Source organism: Mytilus edulis, unplaced genomic scaffold (assembly GCF_963676685.1).
Source record: "Mytilus edulis unplaced genomic scaffold, xbMytEdul2.2 SCAFFOLD_194, whole genome shotgun sequence".
Classification (NCBI taxonomy): domain Eukaryota; kingdom Metazoa; phylum Mollusca; class Bivalvia; order Mytilida; family Mytilidae; genus Mytilus; species Mytilus edulis.
The window spans coordinates 972-24,288 of record NW_027267280.1 but is presented as its reverse complement, the minus strand read 5'-3'; the positions used below and the strand labels follow the sequence as shown (position 1 = coordinate 24,288).

At 33.0% G+C, this 23,317-nt stretch overlaps 1 protein-coding gene across 1 annotated transcript; it reads left to right on the top strand.

The window, feature by feature from the left end:
- Nucleotides 1-8,555: 8,555 nt before the first annotated feature.
- LOC139505103 (E3 ubiquitin-protein ligase Mdm2-like) lies at nt 8,556-21,408 on the top strand (the record flags this gene model as incomplete). The annotated part of the gene is made up of 8 exons (XM_071294915.1): nt 8,556-8,582; nt 12,371-12,556; nt 12,752-12,826; nt 13,367-13,500; nt 15,272-15,383; nt 19,156-19,282; nt 19,503-19,555; nt 21,196-21,408. Coding segments are annotated over exons 1-8 (912 nt in total), but the record flags the coding sequence as incomplete, so codon positions are not given.
- Between the last annotated feature and the right edge of the window lie 1,909 nt (nt 21,409-23,317).

Genomic DNA, 23,317 nt, shown 5'->3' with positions numbered 1-23,317 from the left:
GTTTCTAAAATAAATCTTTGTACAACTTTAAAAATATTTTCGTTTTCCTCATCACTGATGAGTTCACTACCTGATACTAATGTTTGTACATTATATATTGGTAGTGTAGAAATGGTTTGTGCCCTGATGAGTCTATAATTATGACATTCTAACAAATAATGTTTGCTGCTCTCAACTTGCCCACATTTACACAGGCTTGAAAGAACAATATTTTTCTGGAAAAGGTGTTCATTTAAGCCACTGCAGTTCAACCGGAGTCTGGCGTGAAGTATTTGGCCTTTTCTACAACCAGTATTATAATATGTAGGGACTTTCTTAGTATCTCGATTTATGTAATTTTTAAGTGTAAATTTTGATGGATTACATCTAACTTCTTGTGGAAGCCTGTTCCATTCACGAATAACAGATGGTAGGAAAGAGTTTTGATAAAAGGTAGTTCTTCAGTTCATATTTTGGACATTAAATGCACTTCTAGTATTATAGTTATAGACTTGATATAGTTGTTGAGGTACGAGACTACAGAGATAATTAGGAGCTTGATCATGAAACATTTCGTGAAATTTAATAATTTTATGTCTGGATCTTCTTTCACTCAGAGATACCCAACCAGTATCATTATAAAGATTAGATTTAGAGCAAAGCTTAGTGGCACCTGTGACTATACGAGCCGTTTCTATTTGTTAGCATTTAATTGCAAGTTTTTTCCGTTCTCTAACATTAGTTTGCCTCAAACAAATGTTATGAAACTTATACACAATGCTTATTACCACATAATACAGGCTTGGGCACAGGACATTTTAGCGAGAGAGAAAAAGACTACTAGGGAATATTTTAGCGCCTACATTAGAGCCCATTTTAGCGTGTGATTACTCTGTTCTCCTGTATTTTGGATAGTCCATTTTAGCGAAAGCTGACCCTGGTTGAATAATACTAACCTTACTATAACCATGAACAATAATTTATTCTGGTTTAATGTTTAAGTTGTTTATATGTTCATCATGGAAATACAATAAGAGATGTATCGAATTCGCAGATTATCTCTTAGAAGAAACTGGGAAGAACTGAAGATTCTATATTCCCACTTAAGCTTTGGGCAGTGTAATTCAAAGCAACCAATTAATGGTCCAGAGTCTTTCCATACCCATTATAATGAGCAATTTTATAGTTGTCACCCAGCTATTTACATTTTCCTTGATACTATTATTAAATTTCAAACAACAACATATTTAAAATTACAAAGTATACAGGAAAGAGCACCACATTCTAGACAAGATAAAGAGAAAGAACAGTTCCGTGTGCAATTCTATGAATAGTATTGTACAGGGAGTATATTCATGCAGAGCCCATTATGTACTTTCTCATAGGATATATAAATATCAGGGTAGAACAGAATTTTAACGTTTGATTTAACCTTTTAGACTTTTAGTGCTGTATTTAATCTGGAATATAAATTACAGACTAGAACAGACTTTTAACATTTGAATTAATCTTTTAGACTATTAGTGCTGTATTTTAATGGACAAGATATGTTTTATAGTGCTGTCTTGAGTCTATTCCAGTTTTTTATTGATCATACATTATTTATTAGAATGGGTTAAAATATTTCTCTAAAATGGTCATTGACATTTTTAATTTTCACTAAAATGGGTTAAACATCTGGTGCTTAAAAGGCTTCTTCTTTGGCGTTAAAACATCAGATTCCCTGTGCTGTGGTTTCATAAATATGTTTTCAACCTGTATACATGGTATACATGTATTGGTCTTAGGACACATCTTAATTAGTCTTAAGAAAGTGTTCTAAGATAAGATGTTTGAATTTTGGGGTCTTAGGATAGTTGTAACAGTTACAATGTCCCAAGTCAAAATAAAAACAACAAATGAGGCATAAACTAAATAATAAAAAAACTAAAACAATATTAAACTATTATAACAAATGAATTAAATAAACAAAGTATTCCTCAATTTTTGTTAAAGATTTAATTGTGTTAAATTATTTCAGTAAATTTCAGACAAATTTGATGAATTAGATACTTCTAGCTATCAACAAAGATTGTATATAAGTAATTAGTTTGAGTTTTGGGAATAATAAGGAATATTACTAGGACTTTGTCTGGGTGTTCTAGAACCAACCTAAGGGAGCTACCATTTGTTTTTTATGGGGGGCTAGGATGAAATTTGAAAAAAATAGGCAGGACAGGAGTTTTGAGTAAAAAAAAAGGCCGGATGAGACACTTGCAAAAAAAAAAAGTCAGGACGACAATTTAGGTAAAAAAAAGTCAGGATAAACTAAAAAAACAAAGGCAGGACCGAACAGAGTGAAAAATAAAAAAGCAGGACAGAGATTACAGCTAAAAAAAAATGCAGGACAAAATTTTTCATCCTAGCCCCCCCCCCACCCCCATAAAAATCAAATGGTAGCTCCCTAATGCACATATCTTAATATATTGATCACATGGTTATTTAAACTTTACAGATTGCACAGACTTTTTGCGATCTGGTCAAAAGATTTAGTATATATTTTGTTTTGTTAACAAAAAATATTTTTACTGTTTCATTTTATGTATTCTACTCATTTCGCTATCTATGTTATTTGTAAATTTATGTGTATTTGTCTCAGTAAACGGACAGAAAGTCGCAGAACAAAATGTCACAGGACATAAGTCACAAAGATAGGACAACAAGTCACATGACAAAAGGTCACAAATAATTTGTTGCCAATTGTTTGAATATGTAAGTGATGTATTCACTTTTTAATTCATATATTCATATTAAAGTTTAGGAAATGTGTCATTATACTTGAAAAATGATTATTTATTTAATAAAAATCATGCAAAGGATATATTGGCACAATGAAGCCATTAAAGTGTCAAGCCACTTTCACATTTAGTTTTTTTATACGACCGCAAATTTTCAAAAAATTTTCGTCGTATATTGCTATCACGTTGGCGTCTGCGTCGTCGTCGTACGGCGTCCGAATACTTTTAGTTTTCGCACTCTAACTTTAGTAAAAGTGAATGGAAATCTATGAAATTTTAACACAAGGTTTATGACCACAAAAGGAAGGTTGGTATTGATTTTGGGAGTTTTGGTCCCAACATTTTAGGAATTAGGGGCCAAAAAGGGCCCAAATAAGCATTTTCTTGGTTTTCGCACTATAACTTTAGTTTAAGTTAATAGAAATCTATGAAATTTTGACACAAGGTTTATGACCACAAAAGAACGGTTGGGATTGATTTTGGGAGTTTTGGTCTCAACAGTTTAGGAATTAGGGGCCAAAAAAGGGCCCAAATAAGCATTATTCTTGGTTTTCGCACAATAACATTAGTTTAAGTAAATAGAAATCAATGAAATTAAAACACAATGTTAATGACTACAAAAGGACGGTTGGTATTGATTTTGGGAGTTAAGGTCCCAACAGTTTAGGAATTAGGGGCCAAAAAGGGACCCAAATAAGCATTTTTCTTGGTTTTCGCACCATAACGTTAGTATAAGTAAATAGAAATCTATGAAATTTAAACACAAGGTTTATGACCATAAAAGAAAGGTTGGGTTTGATTTTGGGAGTTTTGGTCCCAACATAATAAGGGGCCCAAAGGGTCCAAAATTAAACTTTTTATTTGATTTCATCAAAATTGAATAATTGGGGTTCTTTGATATGCTGAATCTAACTGTCATGACTGTGTATGTAGATTCTTAACTTTTGGTCCCGTTTTCAAATTGGTCTACATTAAGGTCCAAAGGGTCCAAAATTAAACTTAGTTTGATTTTGACAAAAAATGAATCAGTTAGGTTCTTTGATATGCTGAATCTAAAAATGTACTTAGATTCTTGATTATTGGCCCAGTTTTCAAGTTGGTCCAAATCGGGGTCCAAAATTAAACTTTGTTTGATTTCATCAAAAATTGAATAAATAGGGTTCTTTGATATACCAAATCTAACTGTGTATGTAGATTCTTCATTTTTGGTCCTGTTTTCAAATTGGTCTACACTAAAGTCCAAAGGGTCCAAAATTAAACTTAGTCTGATTTTAACAAAAATTGAAATCTTGAAGTTCTTTGATATGCTGAATCCAAAAATGTACTTAGATTTTTTATTATGGGCCCAGTTTTCAAGTTGGTCCAAATCAGGATCTAAAATTATTATATTAAGTATTGTGCAATAGCAAGTCTTTTCAATTGCACAGTATTGCGCAATGGCAAGAAATATCTAATTGCACAATATTGTGAAATATCAAATTTTTTTTTAATTAGAGTTATCTTTCTTTGTCCAGAATAGTAAGCAAGAAATATCTAATTGCAAAAATATTGTGCAATAGCAAGATTTTTTTTAATTGGAGTTATCTTTCTTTGTCCAGAATCAACTTAAATCTTTGTTATATACAATATACAATGTATATTCACTTTTTACTACCAACTGATAAATTAAAATAATCTTTACCATTCAGTGATAACAAGCAGTTGTTTTACATCTTAATATTTTATGATGTATTTAAATGAGTAGTTATTGTTGCAAACTCCATTAGAAATTTTAATTGAGATTAGTTTTGGAATAAGGGAAAGGGGGATGTGATTAAAAAAATTGGGTTCAATTTTTCTCATTTGAAATTTCATAAATAAAAAAGAAAATTTCTTCAAACATTTTTTTGAGAGGATTAATATTCAACAGCATAGTGAATTGCTCTAAGAGAAACAAAAATTTTAAGTTCATTAGAACACATTCATTCTGTGTCAGAAACCTATGCTGTGTCAACTATTTAATCACAATCCAAATTTAGAGCTGAATCCAGCTTGAATGTTGTGTCCATACTTGCCCTAACCGTTCAGGGTTCAACCTCTGCGGTCGTATAAAGCTACGCCCTGCGGAGCATCTGGTTAACAATTATTTTAATCATCTTTGATATTTTTTGGATAAATTTTGTTTACAAAGTTGGTTTATATACAACATGTACCATAGTTAAAAAAAAATACCAAAATATTTTTGTAGAAATAAGCGTTTTTTATTCAAAGAAAATAGCCAAAAAAAAATAATTGTGACTTTTTGTCCTGTCACTTATTGTCCATGACTTTTTGTCTATTACTTTTTGTCCTGTGACTTTCTGTCCTACATTCTTTGTCGCTCCTGTTATGCAGGAAATCTGCGTCCGAGTGTATTTTGAATAAACAGTTTAAACAGTACAGTAGATATTGCGGTGGAATATCAAATTTGTATAAATGCTCATTAATTTTTGTTATCGCTCATTATTTTTTTTTACCATATTGAAAAATTTTCTTAGCTCTCAGAATAAAGTGAATCTTATTTCATTATGAAAAGAAACTAGTTAATGAAAAATTGTCTTGCTTTTTAAAACAATTGAAAATCAAGTATGTTATCGACAGTTTGGCTAATATCTGTCAGTTAATAACCAAAATTTGTCTTCATAAAAAATAAATACACTTCTACCATGTCTATAGATTGTGACATTTTTATGGTCTATTAATAAAATCATTTTTTTTCTCTGTGTATTATATTGTCGAAACTGCTGCATGGACTGGCATTATACATATATATACACATTGGTAATGAAAATGTATTAAATTTTAAACATGCAAAGGATATATTTATTGGCAAAATGAACCAATTTAAGTACCAAGTCACTTTGGCATTTTTTTTTCATATAAACAATTATTTGATAATTATTAATGACATAATTTATTAAATACATTTTAATTACAAAGTTGCTTCATATATTAAACTTCAAGGCAAATACAAAATTTTTTTGAAGTGTTTTCTTATTCAAAGAAAAATAATCTCAAAACTGAATTGTGACTTTTTGTCCTGTGATTTTTTTGTCCGTGAAATTTTGAGCTGTGACTCTCTGCCCTACATTCATATAATCTTGTATACATTTGCCAAGAATATTTCACTTAAAACCAGACCTTTTAGATAAAGTTAATACATTGTAATAACTGCAGGGACTTGAATGAATTAGACTATTTAAAGATACTTGTCTAGTAGTCTCAGATATATGACACTACAAAATATTATCAAATTTTGCTGTAATAAATATATTTTTAATACATGTATATGTGTAATAAATATATGTTGAATATATTTATTCAATAGAGAAATAATGAATTGCCTAAATAATATTTAAAATAAGTCCTAAAGCAGAGGCGGATGTAGGGGGGGGGCAGGGGGCCCAGGCCCACCCCTTTTCGGGAAAAAATTGGTTGCTTATATAGGGAATCACTGAAGGGTGACTGGAGCGGGCCCCCTCTTAGGTCAGTCAGTGGGCCCCCACTTATGAAAATTTCTGGATCCGCCACTGTAAAGATATTATCTTAAACATTTTGTTAAACAATGTTAAATGCAGATCAGTCTCTCTTAGTATAAACAATTTTGAATTTAGAAAATTGATTTTAGAAACACCTTTTCAATAGAAAAAGACAGGTATTGTGAAAGTTTGCATTATATATGAAGATGACATTCATTTAATCTTCAGTTGTCAAAAAGTACTTGTAAAAAATAACATAAATTGATAGAAGTTAAAAAAAAAATTTAACATCAAAACAAAGTCACAAGACATTTAAAAAAAAATGTTATAAGGCTATATGGGTTTTATATGTCTCTGGTTCAACTAGTTGTATTATTTCATTTTATTTTTTGAATTTTCTGGTCATATTCACAGTAATTAAATTTGACAGACATATATTTTACCTGAGACACTTTACCTGTAGCTTATGTAATTTTAACACTTCAATGCAGTCATGATTTCCCTTTATCCTTGACTAGTTTTTGATTAATACCTTGTGTATTAATTAACAACAGGGAGTATAATGATGGACACATAGGGCCATCATGGTGGACATAGTTTTATAGCCACCGATAAAAAGATAAAGTCACAAGTATTTTAACCATTGTAACCTGACTTCCCAAGGAATGTAACCATTGTAACCTGATTCCCCAGGCATGTATGTAACCATTGTAACCTGATTCTCCATGCATGTAACCATTGTAACTTGACTTTCCCATGTATGTAACCATTGTAACCTGATTCTCCATGCATGTAACCATTGCAACCTAATTTTCCCATACATGTAACCATTGTAACCTATTTCTCCATGTATGTAACCATTGTAACCAAATTCTCCATGTATGTAACCATTGTAACCCGATTCCCCATGTATGTAACCATTGTAACCTGATTCTCCATGCATGTAACCATTGTAAACTGATTTTCCCATACATGTAACCATTGTAACCTATTTCTCCATGCATGTAACCATTGTAACCAAATTCTCCATGTATGTAACCATTGTAACCCGATTCCCCATGTATGTAACCATTGTAACCTGATTCTCCATGCATGTAACCATTGTAAACTGATTTTCCCATACATGTAACCATTGTAACCTATTTCTCCATGCATGTAACCATTGTAACCAAATTCTCCATGTATGTAACCATTGTAACCCTATTCCCCATGTATGTAACCATTGTAACCTATTTCTCCATGCATGTAACCATTGTAACCAAATTCTCCATGTATGTAACCATTGTAACCCTATTCCCCATGTATGTAACCATTGTAACCCGATTCCCCATGTATGTAACCATTGTAACCTATTTCTCCATGCATGTAACCATTGTAACCAAATTCTCCATGTATGTAACCATTGTAACCTATTTCTCCATGCATGTAACCATTGTAACCTATTTCTCCATGCATGTAACCATTGTAACCAAATTCTCCATGTATGTAACCATTGTAACCCTATTCCCCATGTATGTAACCATTGTAACCTATTTCTCCATGCATGTAACCATTGTAACCTATTTCTCCATGCATGTAACCATTGTAACCAAATTCTCCATGTATGTAACCATTGTAACCCTATTCCCCATGTATGTAACCATTGTAACCTGATTCCCTATACATGTAACCATTGTAACCCTAAATCATTGTAACCTAAATAACTTATGTAACCTCACAGCCATGAATAATGGGGTTGCCATGGTAACAAGATGGCTAAAAGGGATTCTTGCATGACGTGTGTAACCAGTGTAACCAATGTAACCATTAGGTCAATGGAGGTTACAAATGTACCAGGATTTGAGAATTTCTGAATATGATGATTTATGATAGTTTGTATGAGTGTAACCAATGTAACCAATGTAACCATTATGTCAATGGGGGTTACAAAACAAGGTAACTGAATTATGGTGCACATTTTGTGCCTTATATGGATGACATTGTCCCTTTTGAAATGAAAATGAAAGTAGATTCCCGCGGAATCTCGTTTTGAAAATTCTTAATATAGTACACCGGAAGCACATGCTGGAAAATGGTAAACATGTTTCTTATCCTTATCTGAGGCTATAGATGATTTATATAAAAGGGGATTGAAAGCTTTATTTAAATATAATTTTTTTTAACTTATATATAAACCTAAAATTAACACACTTTCACATATATTTGATCATACTGTGAAACGTGTGTTGTTATATATCCTAGGTGTCAGACCACCCAAATTTTGCAATTTTCACAGCTTTCTAAATATTTTACCTCAAGTTTAACTTCATAGACCTTAATGGGAAACCAGGTATATCCTTAATTGTACATGAATCAGCTTTCTACATGCCAATTTTCACCATACCTTTAAAGCCTTCTAACAAAATAACTGACCTTCAAACATAGGTACTCCAAAACAAAAACCTGGTTTTCTGGAAATCTAAAATTAGTATACTATGCATACCCGTAGCCAGGGGTGGTTTCGGGGGATTCGGACAAACCCCCCCTTGAAAACAAATAATGACTGTTAAAGTCAACGTTCTGTTCGAATTGTGACTGTTAAAGTCAAGTTTTTGAGGCTAACGAACTCCCCCTTTGGAAATTCCTGGCTACGGGCCTGCTATGGAGCGCATTAATCCTCAATTTTAAATGCAAACTCATAGACAAGTAAATTTTGGCTCAAAAAATGATCTAGATATATTTCTCTTTCACCAAAAGTTTCATTTCTGCAAATTTGTTGGATAGTTTAAGTAAACAAGGACATCAAAAGCACTATTTTGTGTTAGAGTAGGGCTACTTTTACATACTTTCTAAATTGGAGGGAGTAATTGGTGGTCTGACACCTAAAAAGCAAAAAAAGTTGATCAGAAATCTTTTGTTCTGTTTATTCTTAATCCTTAGTCAATTTGAAGTTAAAAACATCCTTTCTGAGCATAATGCGCGACTCATATTACAAATTTCACAGCTCAATTTAAACTGACTGTAATGTAAGCCTATATATATTTTAATTTTAACCCCGCCGCATTTTTGCGCCTGTCCCAAGTCAGGAGCCTCTGGCCTTTGTTAGTCTTGTATTATTTTAATTTTAGTTTCTTGTGTACAATTTGGAAATTAGTATGGCGTTCATTATCACTGGACTAGTATATATTTGTTTAGGGGCCAGCTGAAGGACGCCTCCGGGTGCGGGAATTTCTCGCTACATTGAAGACCTGTTGGTGACCCTCTGCTGTTTTTTTATTTGGGCGGGTTGTTGTCTCTTTGACACATACCCCATTTCCATTCTCAATTTTATACTTTGATAGAAAATACTTGAAAATCTCATTTTGGACTAGAGAAACATAAACTTTCAATATTAAGATCAGCTTTTGTTGATTTTTCCTTGTTTGTTCTACTGCTTTAAAGACTTTTCACAATTTTTACAATGAGTTTAATAAAAAAATCTAAGGTATTGAAGAGTCAAGAAATATTGACCCCCCTTTTTAGCTCACCTGGCCCGAAGGGCCAAGTGAGCTTTTCCCATCACTTGGCGTCCGGCGTCCGGCGTCGTCCTGCGTCCGTCGTCCGGCGTTAACTTTTACAAAAAATCTTCTCCTCTGAAACTACTGGGCCAAATTTAACCAAACTTGGCCACAATCATCATTGGGGTATCTAGTTTAAAAAATGTGTCCGGTGACCCAGCCAACCAACCAAGATGGCCGCCATGGCTAAAAATAGAACATAGGGGTCAAATGCAGTTTTTGGCTTATAACTCAAAAACCAAAGCATTTAGAGCAAATCTGACGTGGGGTAATATTGTTCATCAGGTCAAGATCTATCTGCCCTGAAATTTTCAGATGAATCGGACATTTCGTTGTTGGGTTGCTGCCTCTGAAATGGTAATTTTAAGGAAATTTTGCTGTTTTTGGTTATTATCTTGAATATTATTATAGATAGAGATAAACTGTGAACAGCAATAATGTTCAGCAAAGTAAGATCTACAAATAAGTCAACATGACCAAAATGGTCAGTTGACCACTTTAGGAGTTATTGCCCTTTATTGTCAATTTTTAACCATTTTTCGTAAATCTTAGTACCGGTAATCTTTTAGAAAAATCTTCTCCTCTTAAACTACTGGGCCAAATTCAACCAAACTTGGCCATAATCATCATAGGGGTATCTAGTTTAAAAAATGTGTCCGGTGACCCGGCCAACCAACCAAGATGGCTGCATGGCTAAAAATAGAATATAGGGGTAAAATGCAGTTTTTGGCTAATAACTTAAAAACCAAAGCATTTAGAGCAAATCTGACAGGAAGTAAAATTGTTGATCAGGTCACGATCTATCTGCCCTGGAATTTTCAGATGAATCGGATAATTGGTTGTTATGTTGCTGCCCCTGAATTGGTAATTTTGAGGAAATTTTGCTGTTTTTTTGTTATTATCTTGAATATTATTATAGATAGAGATAAACTGTAAACAGCAATAATGTACAGCAAATTAAGAACTAAAAATAAGTCAGAATGACCAAAATAGTCAATTGACCCCCTAAGGAGTTATTGCCCTTCCTAGTCAATTTTTAACAATTTTCTTAAAATTTGAAGATTTTCAATAACATTTTCCACAGAAAGTACTGTTATAGATAGAGATAATTGTAACCAGCAAGAATGTTTAGTAAAGTAAGATCTACAAACACATCACCATCACCAAAACACAATTTTGTCATGAATCCATCTGTGTCCATTGTTTAATTTCACATAGACCAAGGTGAGCGACACAGGCTCTTTAGAGCCTCTAGTTTACACCTGGTGTCAGTAATGGGGAATATTAACTGATCAAAAGTGCAGTCATGGTCATTTAACTGTTTTATTTAGTATAAAACTTTCAATTGGGATAATAATTGCATTATTAATTATTGTGTTTAAAAACTTTTTATGATGAAATAATTGACTTAATCAGTCTGAACAAAGTTTTTGCATTCATCATGTTCATATTTAAAAAAAAAAAAATGAACTCCATGCATAAAAAATGAATCATGTTAATTTAAGGCCATGTACTACGATCAGCCGATAAACAGTTTTCTCTTCATGAATGAAAAATAAATGTTTAAATAATGTTAATTATCACTGAACTAGTATATAATATTTACATTTGTATTTAGGGGCCAGCTGAAGGAGGCCTCCCTGTGAGGGAATTTCTGGCTGCATTGAAGACCTTTTGGTGACCTTCTGCTGTTGTATGTTCTATGGTCAGGTTGTTGTCTCTTTGACACATTCCCCATTTCAATTCTCAATTTTAATGTTGTATTTATTGATATGTAATGATACGATTGAAATGCTTTAAATTAAGGATGTATTCTTTTGACATTTCAGTCTCAGTGAAGATATAAGGGGAAAAGATTGTGTATTTACAATGAGTAGTTTTTGAGTAATCAATTTTTAAAATTTTATTACCAATCAACATGATCCAGTCAGACTTTTTTGGCAAAATTTTTAGAAAATGGGTGAGGGGTACAAAAATGATTTTACCAGAAGCATGTACATCCCATATCTTTTTTTTTCTTTTCAAATTTCTTAGATATAGATATGTATTTTCTCAATCATTTATAACAAAGAAGTTGAAAAAATATGCATTTTGTTCTTCAAATACACAAATTTATAAAATCGACAGCATGGTGAATTTGACACAAAAAGCATCAAAATATGATTAAACTTTCTTATATTAACAATTTAACACCTACCTATAGTAATTTTAATTTAAACTTATTCAGATTGGTCCACTTCATCTTAATTGAAAGTATGAAAAAAAGTTTAATTGTGGATTTGGGTGTTTTTTTTCATGATAATAGCCCAAAAATAGGTAAAAATTTATGAAGAATGGGAAAATCATGAAAATTTGGTACTTTTAAAAGGCTGTAGCTAAACATTGCTAAAAAAGAAGTGCACCTGTCACTGCACCACCATATGATTTTTTCTTCACCCATTATTCTTTTACAATCTTATAAAACCAAATATCAGGTTAAGAAAGAAAGTTTAAATAAATTATTCTAGTTTTTTTTTTTGCTCCTCAGAGGTGTGCATCCTTAATTCAATTTAAATATTTTCATAATTTTATTTTATTTCAGCACAATTACACTATAAGTGGTCAAGTAACATCAAGCCAAGTAAACATGTGCAATAATCCAAATTTAATTGTACGACAGCCTCCTGATACATACAGCACACTTGCAGGATCAAATGTATCTACTTTGAAGCAACTCACAGAGTCCCATTACATAACAACTGAAGAATGTGAGGTCAATTATCCTATGGTAAGTTATCAGAAAGTTTTGGCAGTTTCTTTAAAACATTGGAGATTTGTTTGCCTCACCTACTCTAGTAGAGGGAATTATGTTTTCTGGATATTTGTTAATTTGTAATCTTTTTATCTATTTATAGTAGAACTTGTGAACATGAAATTGTATTGAAAGCAAATATCAAAATTAATGATCGTCTTATATTTGTAGGTCAGACCCAGACGTGAATTTCTTGACCTACTTAAACAAGTAGGAGCATCATGGGAAGTGTTATCCAGAAAAGAGGTAAAAATTTCTCTGAATTCAGAAATTATTTCCATGATTGTATTAATGCCAAAAATGCACAGCACCAGGTTTCGCAATAATTAAAGCTTTCATTCATATTTTCAGTAGTGATTTTATATTTATTGCAATCAGCATATTTAAGATGGTACCTAACACTACAGGGAGATAACTCTGTAAAGTCAGCTAAACGTTTTAATTACGTTGTGTTGTAAAGGGAATAATAAGCTTCTCAAAGATCAAAATTGGTCTTTGTCAAACTGCTATATAACCAGTGCAATTTTTCTGACAAAACGGTTGGTTCAAAATTTTTAGAATTTACATATTTTTGTTAAAGGGTCAAAGTAAATACTTTGTCAAAATTCTATCAAAATAAAACGAGCCAAATTAATTTTAGTGAAATGGTTAGGTACCACCTTAAATACTGTAAACATAACAATAAATGAAGAAATTTTTTATTATTGTGAAAAATGCTACCATATCAATTTTGACACTATAAAAACTTGCGTTCTTAATTTCAACTTAATTATCTGTAAATTGAAGGTCTGTAGTTATCTGAAGGATTACATTGGTAGCAGACAGTTGTATAATCCAAATGACCCTAGTATCGTGTTCTGTAAAAAAGATCCTCTGGGAAAAGTATTTGGAGTTGATAAGTTTACCTTCACAGAAGCAACGTAAGTATTTATCTATAATTGTATACATTATCACTGAACTAGTATACATATTTGTTTAGGGGACAGCTGAATGACTCCTCAGGGTGCCGGAGTTTCTCTTTGCATTGAAGACCCATTGGTGGCGTTCCACTGTTGTTGGCTCTATGGTCAAGTTGTTGTCTCTTTGACACATTCCCCATTTCCATTCTCAGTTTTATGTATATGTATATAATACGCATGTTCTGTACCATTGAGTTGACTGCAATGCCTAATTTTGTGATCGCTTATTTATTGTTTAATCAACTGTATGTTTTGATAGAAACATTATAATTTGCTATTTATTATTTGTATATCTATTGGATATGTCTGAAGGAATAAACATTAACTAATTATAAAGCTGTACTTTTTGATTGATTTGTATTTAGGAGAGAAAGGGCAAAAATTGAAATGACAGCAAGTTTATATAAAAATAATCCTATAAATTGGGTGTTTCAAGTCTTGCAGCAAGGATAAACATGATAAACAGATCTAAAAGACTAAAGTGAAAGACCTCATTTATATAAAAATGCATTGCAAGGAATTGTGTGCAACTTCTTGTTTCTTCAGTATTTAAATACGAAGATAAACAAGAAGTAATTGTAACAGGATGCTGTTAAGAAGTCTCCCAAACAAAGCTCCCATATTCATTTGATTTGTTTAATTGTCCAATACAAGAATAAATATGGTTAAGGGGTGGGGATCTTGACCGTTTACAAGTTTTCAAACAAGAGGGGGTGGGGTGACCCCCTAAGGACTTCCTTTTTTTCCCATTTAATTTGTTTTATTGTCCCCTACAAGAATATATATGGTTTAGGAGTTGGGATCTGGACAGTTTACAAGTAAATAGCACATTCTCAAATTTAATGGGGTGGGGGTGACCCCCAGGGACTTCCCTTAAATTTCATTTGATTTGTTTTATTGTCCCCTACAAGAATTTATATGGTTTTGGGGTGGGGATCTGGAACGTTTACAAGATAATAGCACATTCTCAAATTGAACGGGGTGGGGGTGACCCCCCAGGAATTCCCTTTTACAACATTAAATTTGTTTTATCGTCCCATTCAAGAATATATATGGTTTAGGGGTGGGGATTTGGACCATTTACAAGATAATAGTATATTCTCAAATTTAAGGGGGTGGGATGACCCCCCAGGGATTCCCTTTATTTCATGTGATTTGTTTTATTGTCCTATGATCATTTCTGAAGACTGTGTGTGTTTATCACTTAAAGTTTTCAAGTTATATTCATTTGAAAATTTTCGAAAATAAAATCCCATAGGGTTCTATAGTAAACCCCTCCCTTCTTTTGGCCCCCCAAAATACCCCTTAATAGACCCCAATGCACACATTTTATGAAACCCTAAGTAAATCTGACAAGTGGTTTTTGAGAAACGCTGCGGACAAGTTCATTTTTTTTAAAGTGGCGGAAGAAAAAGAAAAAGAAAAAGAAGAAGAATAATAAAAATCATAAGAACTGAGCAAAAACAATAAGTCTCCAAACTTTGTTTGGGAGACTTAATAATGAATGGTAACAAGACGTAACTGCTAATAAATGGAAGACCAAAGGATGTGAATAAGAATTATTGATTGATTGGTTTTTAAATTGCTGTAATATTGTCAAAATGATATATTCCCCTATCAACTTGTACAACGGAAGTAACTATAAACTTATCTAAACGGGAGGTCTGGGTCGATAATCTTTATCTGAAATTATGAATCTCTATAATGTTTTACATCTGTCTTTTATTTTCAGGAAATTGATAGATGCCAACTGCTACCAGTTACCTGACTCATGTATGGTTAAGAAAGAACAATTAGTCGCTATACCAAAGAAAAGAAGTAATTCATCAAATCAAGTAAATCAGGTAATTATTAATTTAAATTGATTCAGGGATCTTCAGATTGTTTTGAAAATGCTATGGCTGTGGCATCCAAAAATCTTTTCATTTTTTTATGACCGCTGCTGTGGACAATGATGACATCCAGTATTAACCCTGACCGCCCTTCCGTCCAGGGCATTTTCATTTCTTCACTCAAATTTAAGTTTTCCATGTCTAAATTTTTGAAACTTATACACAGATACATAGATTTGGCCAGTGAATCAATACTTTTCTAGAGTAATGCCCCTTTAAAACTTGGAAAATTGCTCACTTTTTAGCTCACCTGTCCCGAAGGGACAAGTGAGCTTATGCCATCACTTGGCGTCCGTCGTCGTCCGTCGTCTGTCGTCCGTCATCTGTCGTCGTAAACTATTTCAAGAATCTTCTCCTCTGTAACTACTGGGCCAAATACTTTCAAACTTTAACTGAATGTTCCTTAGGGTATCTATTTTATAAATTGTATCCGAAGTTTTGATCTATCAACAAACATGGTCGCCATTGCTAAAAATAGAACATAGGGGTCAAATGCAGTTTTTGGCTTATAACTCAAAAACCAAAGCATTTAGAGCAAATCTGACATGGGGTATTATTGTTTAACAGGTCAAGATCTATCTGCCCTGAAATTTTCAGATGAATCAGACAACCCGTTGTTGGGTTGCTGCCCCTGAATTGGTAATTTTAAGGAAATTTTGCTGTTTTTGGTTATTATCTTGAATATTATTATAGATAGAGATAAACTGTAAACAGGAATAATGTTCAGCAGAGTAAGATTTACAAATAAGTCAACATGACGGAAATGGTCAGTTGACCCCTTTAGGAGTTATTGCCCTTTATAGTCAATTTTTAACCATTTTTCGTAAATCTTAGTAATCTTTTACAAAAATCTTCTCCTCTGAAACTACTGGGCCAAATACTTCCAAACTTTAATTGAATGTTCCTTAGGGTATCTAGTTTGTAAATTGTATCAGAAGTTATGATCTATCAACAAACATGGTCGCCATTGCTAAAAATAGAACATAGGGGTCAAATGCAGTTTTTGGCTTATAACTCAAAAACCAAAACATTTAGAGCAAATCTGACATGGGGTAATATTGTTTATCAGGTCAAGATCTATCTGCCCTGAAATTTTCAGATGAATCAGACAACCTGTTGTTGGGTTGCTGCCCCTGAATTGGTAATTTTAAGGAAATTTTGCTGTTTTTGGTTATTATCTTGAATATTATTATAGATAGAGATAAACTGTAAACAGGAATAATGTTCAGCAAAGTAAGATTTACAAATAAGTCAACATGACGGAAATGGTCAGTTGACCCCTTTAGGAGTTATTGCCCTTTATAGTCAATTTTTAACCATTTTTCGTAAATCTTAGTAATCTTTTACAAAAATCTTCTCCTCTGAAACTACTGGGCCAAATACTTCCAAACTTTAACTGAATGTTCCTTATGGTATCTAGTTTGTAAATTGTATCCGAAGTTGTGATTTATCAACAAACATGGTCGCCATTGCTAAAAATAGAACATAGGGGTCAAATGCAGTTTTTGGCTTATAACTCAAAAACCAAAACATTTAGAGCAAATCTGACATGGGGTAATATTGTTTATCAGGTCAAGATCTATCTGCCCTGAAATTTTCAGATGAATCAGACAACCTGTTATTGGGTTGCTGCCCCTGAATTGGTAATTTTAAGGAAATTTTGCTGTTTTTGGTTATTATCTTGAATATTATTATAGATAGAGATAAACTGTAAACAGGAATAATGTTCAGCAAAGTAAGATTTACAAATAAGTCAACATGACGGAAATGGTCAGTTGACCCCTTTAGGAGTTATTGCCCTTTATAGTCAATTTTTAACCATTTTTCGTAAATCTTAGTAATCTTTTACAAAAATCTTCTCCTCTGAAACTACTAAGCCAAATACTTCCAAACTTTAACTGAATGTTCCTTATGGTATCTAGTTTGTAAATTGTATCCGAAGTTGTGATTTATCAACAAACATGGTCGCCATTGCTAAAAATAGAACATAGGGGTCAAATGCAGTTTTTGGCTTATAACTCAAAAACCAAAGCATTTAGAGCAAATCTGACATGGGATAATATTGTTTATCAGGTCAAGATCTATCTGCCCTGAAATTTTCAGATGAATCAGACAACCTGTTGTTGGGTTACTGCCCCTGAATTGGTAATTTTAAAGAAATTTTGCTGTTTTTGGTTATTATCTTGAATATTATTATAGATAGAGATAAACTGTAAACCGGAATAATGTTCAGCAAAGTAAGATTTACAAATAAGTCAACATGACGGAAATGGTCAGTTGACCCCTTTAGGAGTTATTGCCCTTTATAGTCAATTTTTAACCATTTTTCGTAAATCTTAGTAATCTTTTACAAAAATCTTCTCCTCTGAAACTACTGGGCCAAATACTTCCAAACTTTAACTGAATGTTCCTTAGGGTATCTAGTATGTAAATTGTATCCGAAGTTATGATCTATCAACAAACATGGTCGCCATTGCTAAAAATAGAACATAGGGGTCAAATGCAGTTTTGGCTTATAACTCAAAAACCAAAGCATTTAGAGCAAATCTGACATGGGGTAATATTGTTAATCAGGTCAAGATCTATCTGCCCTGAAATTTTCAGATGAATCAGACAACCTGTTGTTGGGTTGCTGCCCCTGAATTGGTAATTTTAAGGAAATTTTGCTGTTTTTGGTTATTATCTTGAATATTATTATAGATAGAGATAAACTGTAAACAGGAATAATGTTCAGCAAAGTAAGATTTACAAATAAGTCTGCATGACGGAAATGGTCAGTTGACCCCTTTAGGAGTTATTGCCCTTTATAGTCAATTTTTAACCATTTTTCGTAAATCTTAATAATCTTTTACAAAAATCTTCTCCTCTGAAACTACTGGGTCAAATACTTCCAAACTTTAACTGAATGTTCCTTAGGGTATCTAGTTTGTAAATTGTATCCGAAGTTATGATCTATCAACAAACATGGTCGCCATTGCTAAAAATAGAACATAGGGGTCAAATGCAGTTTTTGGCTTATAACTCAAAAACCAAAGCATTTAGAGCAAATCTGACATGGGGTAATATTGTTTATCAGGTCAAGATCTATCTGCCCTGAAATTTTCAGATGAATCAGACAACCTGTTGTTGGGTTGCTGCCCCTGAATTGATAATTTTAAGGAAATTTTGCTGTTTTTGTTTATTATCTTGAATATAATTATAGATAGAAATAAACTGTAAACAGCAATAATGTTCAGCAAAGTAAGATCTTCAATTAAGTCAATTTGACCAAAATTGTCAATTGACCCCTTAAGAAGTTATTGCCCTTTAAAGACTTTTTTCACAATTTGTTCATCATGTTGACATACTTTAAAAAATCTTCTCCTTTGAAACTGCTGTATCAATTTCAGCTTAACTTAGGCTAAATGAGTTTCAGAGTATCTAGTATAAATTTTATATTTTATTTCCTTGTATGTCAAGAAACATAGCTCCTAAAGCTAAAATAGAACATAGGAGAAAATGATTATTTTTTTTGGCTTTTGAAGAAAATAGGACGATCCAAAAAACATTTAAATAAATTGAAAAGCCAAAATAATCATTGATGAGAGATTTAACCAAAAGAATTAATGTGAGCGATTCAGGCTCTTGAGAGCCTCTTGTTTAGTTTCCACACTCTTAATTTATATAATTAGTTATCATGGTTATTCTCGTCAGTATTTTATGAAAAAAAGTTGTTTATTTTCAGATAGTGACTGTTTCTTGTCCAAAGTTGATTGACATACTCGTACATAGTCCCAGTACACAGACAGGGGAACAGCAGAAAAAACAAAATAGTTTCGAAGGTCAAACATCAGACACGAGTTCTAACAGAGGTAAACATGGAAAGTATATAATTATTACAGTTTTGTATGTTAAAATTAAATGGGCAACAACTCTAAATAACATGTTGGTACAAATTCGATAAGCTTTTGACATGTTTCAGCATTGGCAAGATGTTGTGTACATTGAGTTTGGTTTGTTTAGCATGACAGCATGTGCATCCTTGTTTTAGAGTTGACTTAATATTTTTATGAGTATTTCTATTCATTTTAGCACAAAACTTGTCAGCTGCATCTACTGGTAGGAGAAGACATAGATGGGTTTCTGTAAGTAAAAATCACAAATTTACATGTTGTTGTTTTGAACATGATATGTAGATAAATCAGTGGCGTAGCCAGGGTTAAAATGATGTGGATGCGAAACTGTTTTAAAAAAATTTTAGGACCTTTTATGCACTTTTTTTTTCTGACGTTTTTCCTGTATACATGTGTACTTCCCCTACAATCCAACAATGGCTATATTTTTGTTTAATTTCAAAATACCCCTCAATATATAAGTTTCTATCAGAATTTTGTTGTTTTCTCGTAACTACCATCATTAGATACAGTAATATGTGAGGTTAAAGTTTCACATCCAATTGAAATATGAAATCTCAAAATGGATCCATTACAAAGGCCCTTTTGCATATGGAACTTCGAAATATAGGCTCTGAAGTGATACCCCCCCTTTCCCGCAATTTGAGCCTCCACATGGGATTTTTTTATTACTTGTCTTAACGCGTTGCAGGGGACAGAAATGCCGGGTGTCCGTCATGTGTTGCCAGATTTTTGTGAAATTTATATCATCACCAATGTCTTTGAAACTCGCGAAAATAAGTCCTGATCAAATAATTTAACCAACTATGCCCCCTTTGAAATATAAATCATAATTGATATACCATTGCATTTGGCCTGAAGCTTTTATTTCTCTTAGATATTAAATGAAAAAAAAAAAAGGCTTTTTTTTTAGTAACTGCCCTTGTATACATATTAGAATAGATATATATGTGCACTACAGGGACTTTTGAACTCTTTATTTGAAAATAAAATTAATATTGTACCAAGTTTGTAACCGGTATTTATTAGCCCAGAAATGATCACACTCCATAATAAATACTAGTCGTATTTAATGTCACAGGAAACGATATCAGGCAATGATGTGTTCGTTGTTAACTAGTAACGTTGCTATGTCATCCCTCCGCTTGGTTCAATCTCAGACCAAACATGTCTGCAGGTCTACGTGTTATCATCCTCTGCGCTTGTCGTTTCCGACGATGCGCTAAGACGTAGACTTTTTACGAAAAAGTTAACAGCACTTTTCTGCGATTTATCCATCTTGTTTACATAAACTATAAATGATCTTAAAGGAAAGACCATGTATACTACTTTGGAAATGTTTTTATGTCCTGCTGTAGCAGAGAGAGTCATTAAGTTTTCCCTAGTCCATCAGTCTGTACTTTCAATAATTAATTTGAAACAACCAAATGTTATGAAACTTATTCATAATGCTTATTACCACAACACAAAGATCAACTTTGAATTTTGGTGAAGTCACTTATACCGTTTTAGAGTTATGCCCCTTTACAAATGAAATAACTGCTCATATACAAAAGGGGGCATCATCATATTTTACTGAAAAAGTCATAACCTTGTGTATATTGTGAGACCTGCAATGTTATTGTCATTCACTACCAATAGTCCCAATACCAAACTTTTACAGTAGGTCTTTCGAGGCATAAACATTATATAGAGTTGGTGGGGAAACCATTAATACCAGCATTTTCCATTTTGGCTGAAAGTTCACATTCCTATATATGTTCATCCACTAAGAAAAAAGAAGTGCTTTGAAAACACACTGTATAGCAATAAACCTCATTAAAACATATTAAGCTAAGAAAGCATAGTAAACTAGTGTATATCAATTATAGGAAAGGGGAGATTCTGAACCAGATATAATAGCCATCGAGCTAGATGCTGACAATGATGATGATGCTATAGGTGTAGAGGTTGGAACCAATGGTACTGAGGATGTTATGTCTGTAGAGGTTGATGCTGACAGAATCTCATTCGAGTATGAAGTCTGTTCAGATGAGGATGATATTATATCCAGCACAGCCAGTGTATCAGGAATCTCAGATACTGTGAGTTTTATAGGGATATCATACATCACTCAACCTTAAGGTCATATGCAGTTATTTAAGAATGGTTATCTATATGCTACCCTTTTTTGTTGATTTTACAGTACTCCTGTATACTGGATCTTAAGGGGGTCCTTTTGACTAGAGATCAGTAGTGTGCTTGTAACAGTTTATATCAAATTGGTTTTCAGCAGAATAGAAATAATTTGTGTTATAAAGAAGTCTAGGAAATATCTGATTATTACCAACACAAACAATTAGTCATTTTAAGAGCAGTGTTTTCTCCAGGCCAATTTTAGTGTTGTGGTATTAAAAGTATTATTATTAATTTTATGGAACCCACCACAGCTTGAAAGTTCAAACTAACAGATTTAGCTTTCAAAGGGACAATTAAAGTTCATTTTCAGAGATCATACAAATACAACCAATATAGTGTACAGTCGTCCGCCATAAGTATTCGTAAAAACAAAATGGCTGCCATTCAATGTAAATCTGCACATGAAAAAACTTGGAACTATTGAACAAGTAACAAATAAAAAAATCCTACCTTAAAATGTCATGAATTTCACGTTCCAGGTCTTTGGTGTTATTTATGTTCTGAGTTCGTTTTTGCAGTTCCCTTTTTAATACCCACCAACAATTCTCAATAATATTGAGGTCGGGACTCTGAGCTGGCCAGTTTATGCTATTTAGTTCCGTTACCCTAATAAAAATCTTGAACAGATCGGGCTCGATGGACGGGGGCATTATCATCTTGAAAAACATAGTTATTATCTGGAAAATGACGAACAACCACTGGCCACAAGTTATTGTCAATAATGTCAATGTATTTTAAGGCATTTATGTTCCCTTCAACAATGGTAATAGTTAAGACACCATGGTAAGTGATGCATCCCCAGATCATTAAACTATACTTGCGCTGAGATGGAGGGCAAATACAATCTGTCAGCCACTCTTCTCCGACCTTTCTCCAAACACTGACACGAGAATCTTGCCTAATGACTACCTTGCACTCATCGCTGAAGATTACTTTACTCCAGTGTGCAATAACAGTTTTATGTAAAATTCCCCCTGCAATATCTCCCTCATTTTTAGCTCACCTGTCCCGAAGGGACAAGTGAGCTTATGCCATCACTTGGCGTCCGTCGTCGTCCGTCGTCTGTCGTCGTAAACTATTTCAAGAATCTTCTCCTCTGAAACTACTGGGCCAAATACTTTCAAACTTTAACTGAATGTTCCTTAGGGTATCTAATTTGTAAATTGTATCCGAAGTTTTGATCAACAAACATGGTCGCCATTGCTAAAAATAGAACAAAGGGGTCAAATGCAGTTTTTGGCTTATAACTCAAAAACCAAAGCATTTAGAGCAAATCTGACATGGGGTATTATTGTTTGTCAGGTCAAGATCTATCTGCCCTGAAATTTTCAGATGAATCAGACAACCCGTTGTTGGGTTGCTGCCCCTGAATTTGTAATTTTAAGGAAATTTTGCTGTTTTTGGTTATTATCTTGAATATTATTATAGATAGAGATAAACTGTAAACAGGAATAATGTTCAGCAAAGTAAGATTTACAAATAAGTCAACATGACGGAAATGGTCAGTTGACCCCTTTAGGAGTTATTGCCCTTTATAGTCAATTTTTAACCATTTTTCGTAAATCTTAGTAATCTTTTACAAAAATCTTCTCCTCTGAAACTACTGGGCCAAATATTTCCAAACTTTAACTGAATGTTCCTTAGGGTATCTAGTTTGTAAATTGTATCCGAAGTTGTGATCTATCAACAAACATGGTCGCCATTGCTAAAAATAGAACATAGGGGTCAAATGCAGTTTTTGGCTTATAACTCAAAAACCAAAGCATTTAGAGCAAATCTGACATGGGGATAATATTGTTTATCAGGTCAAGATCT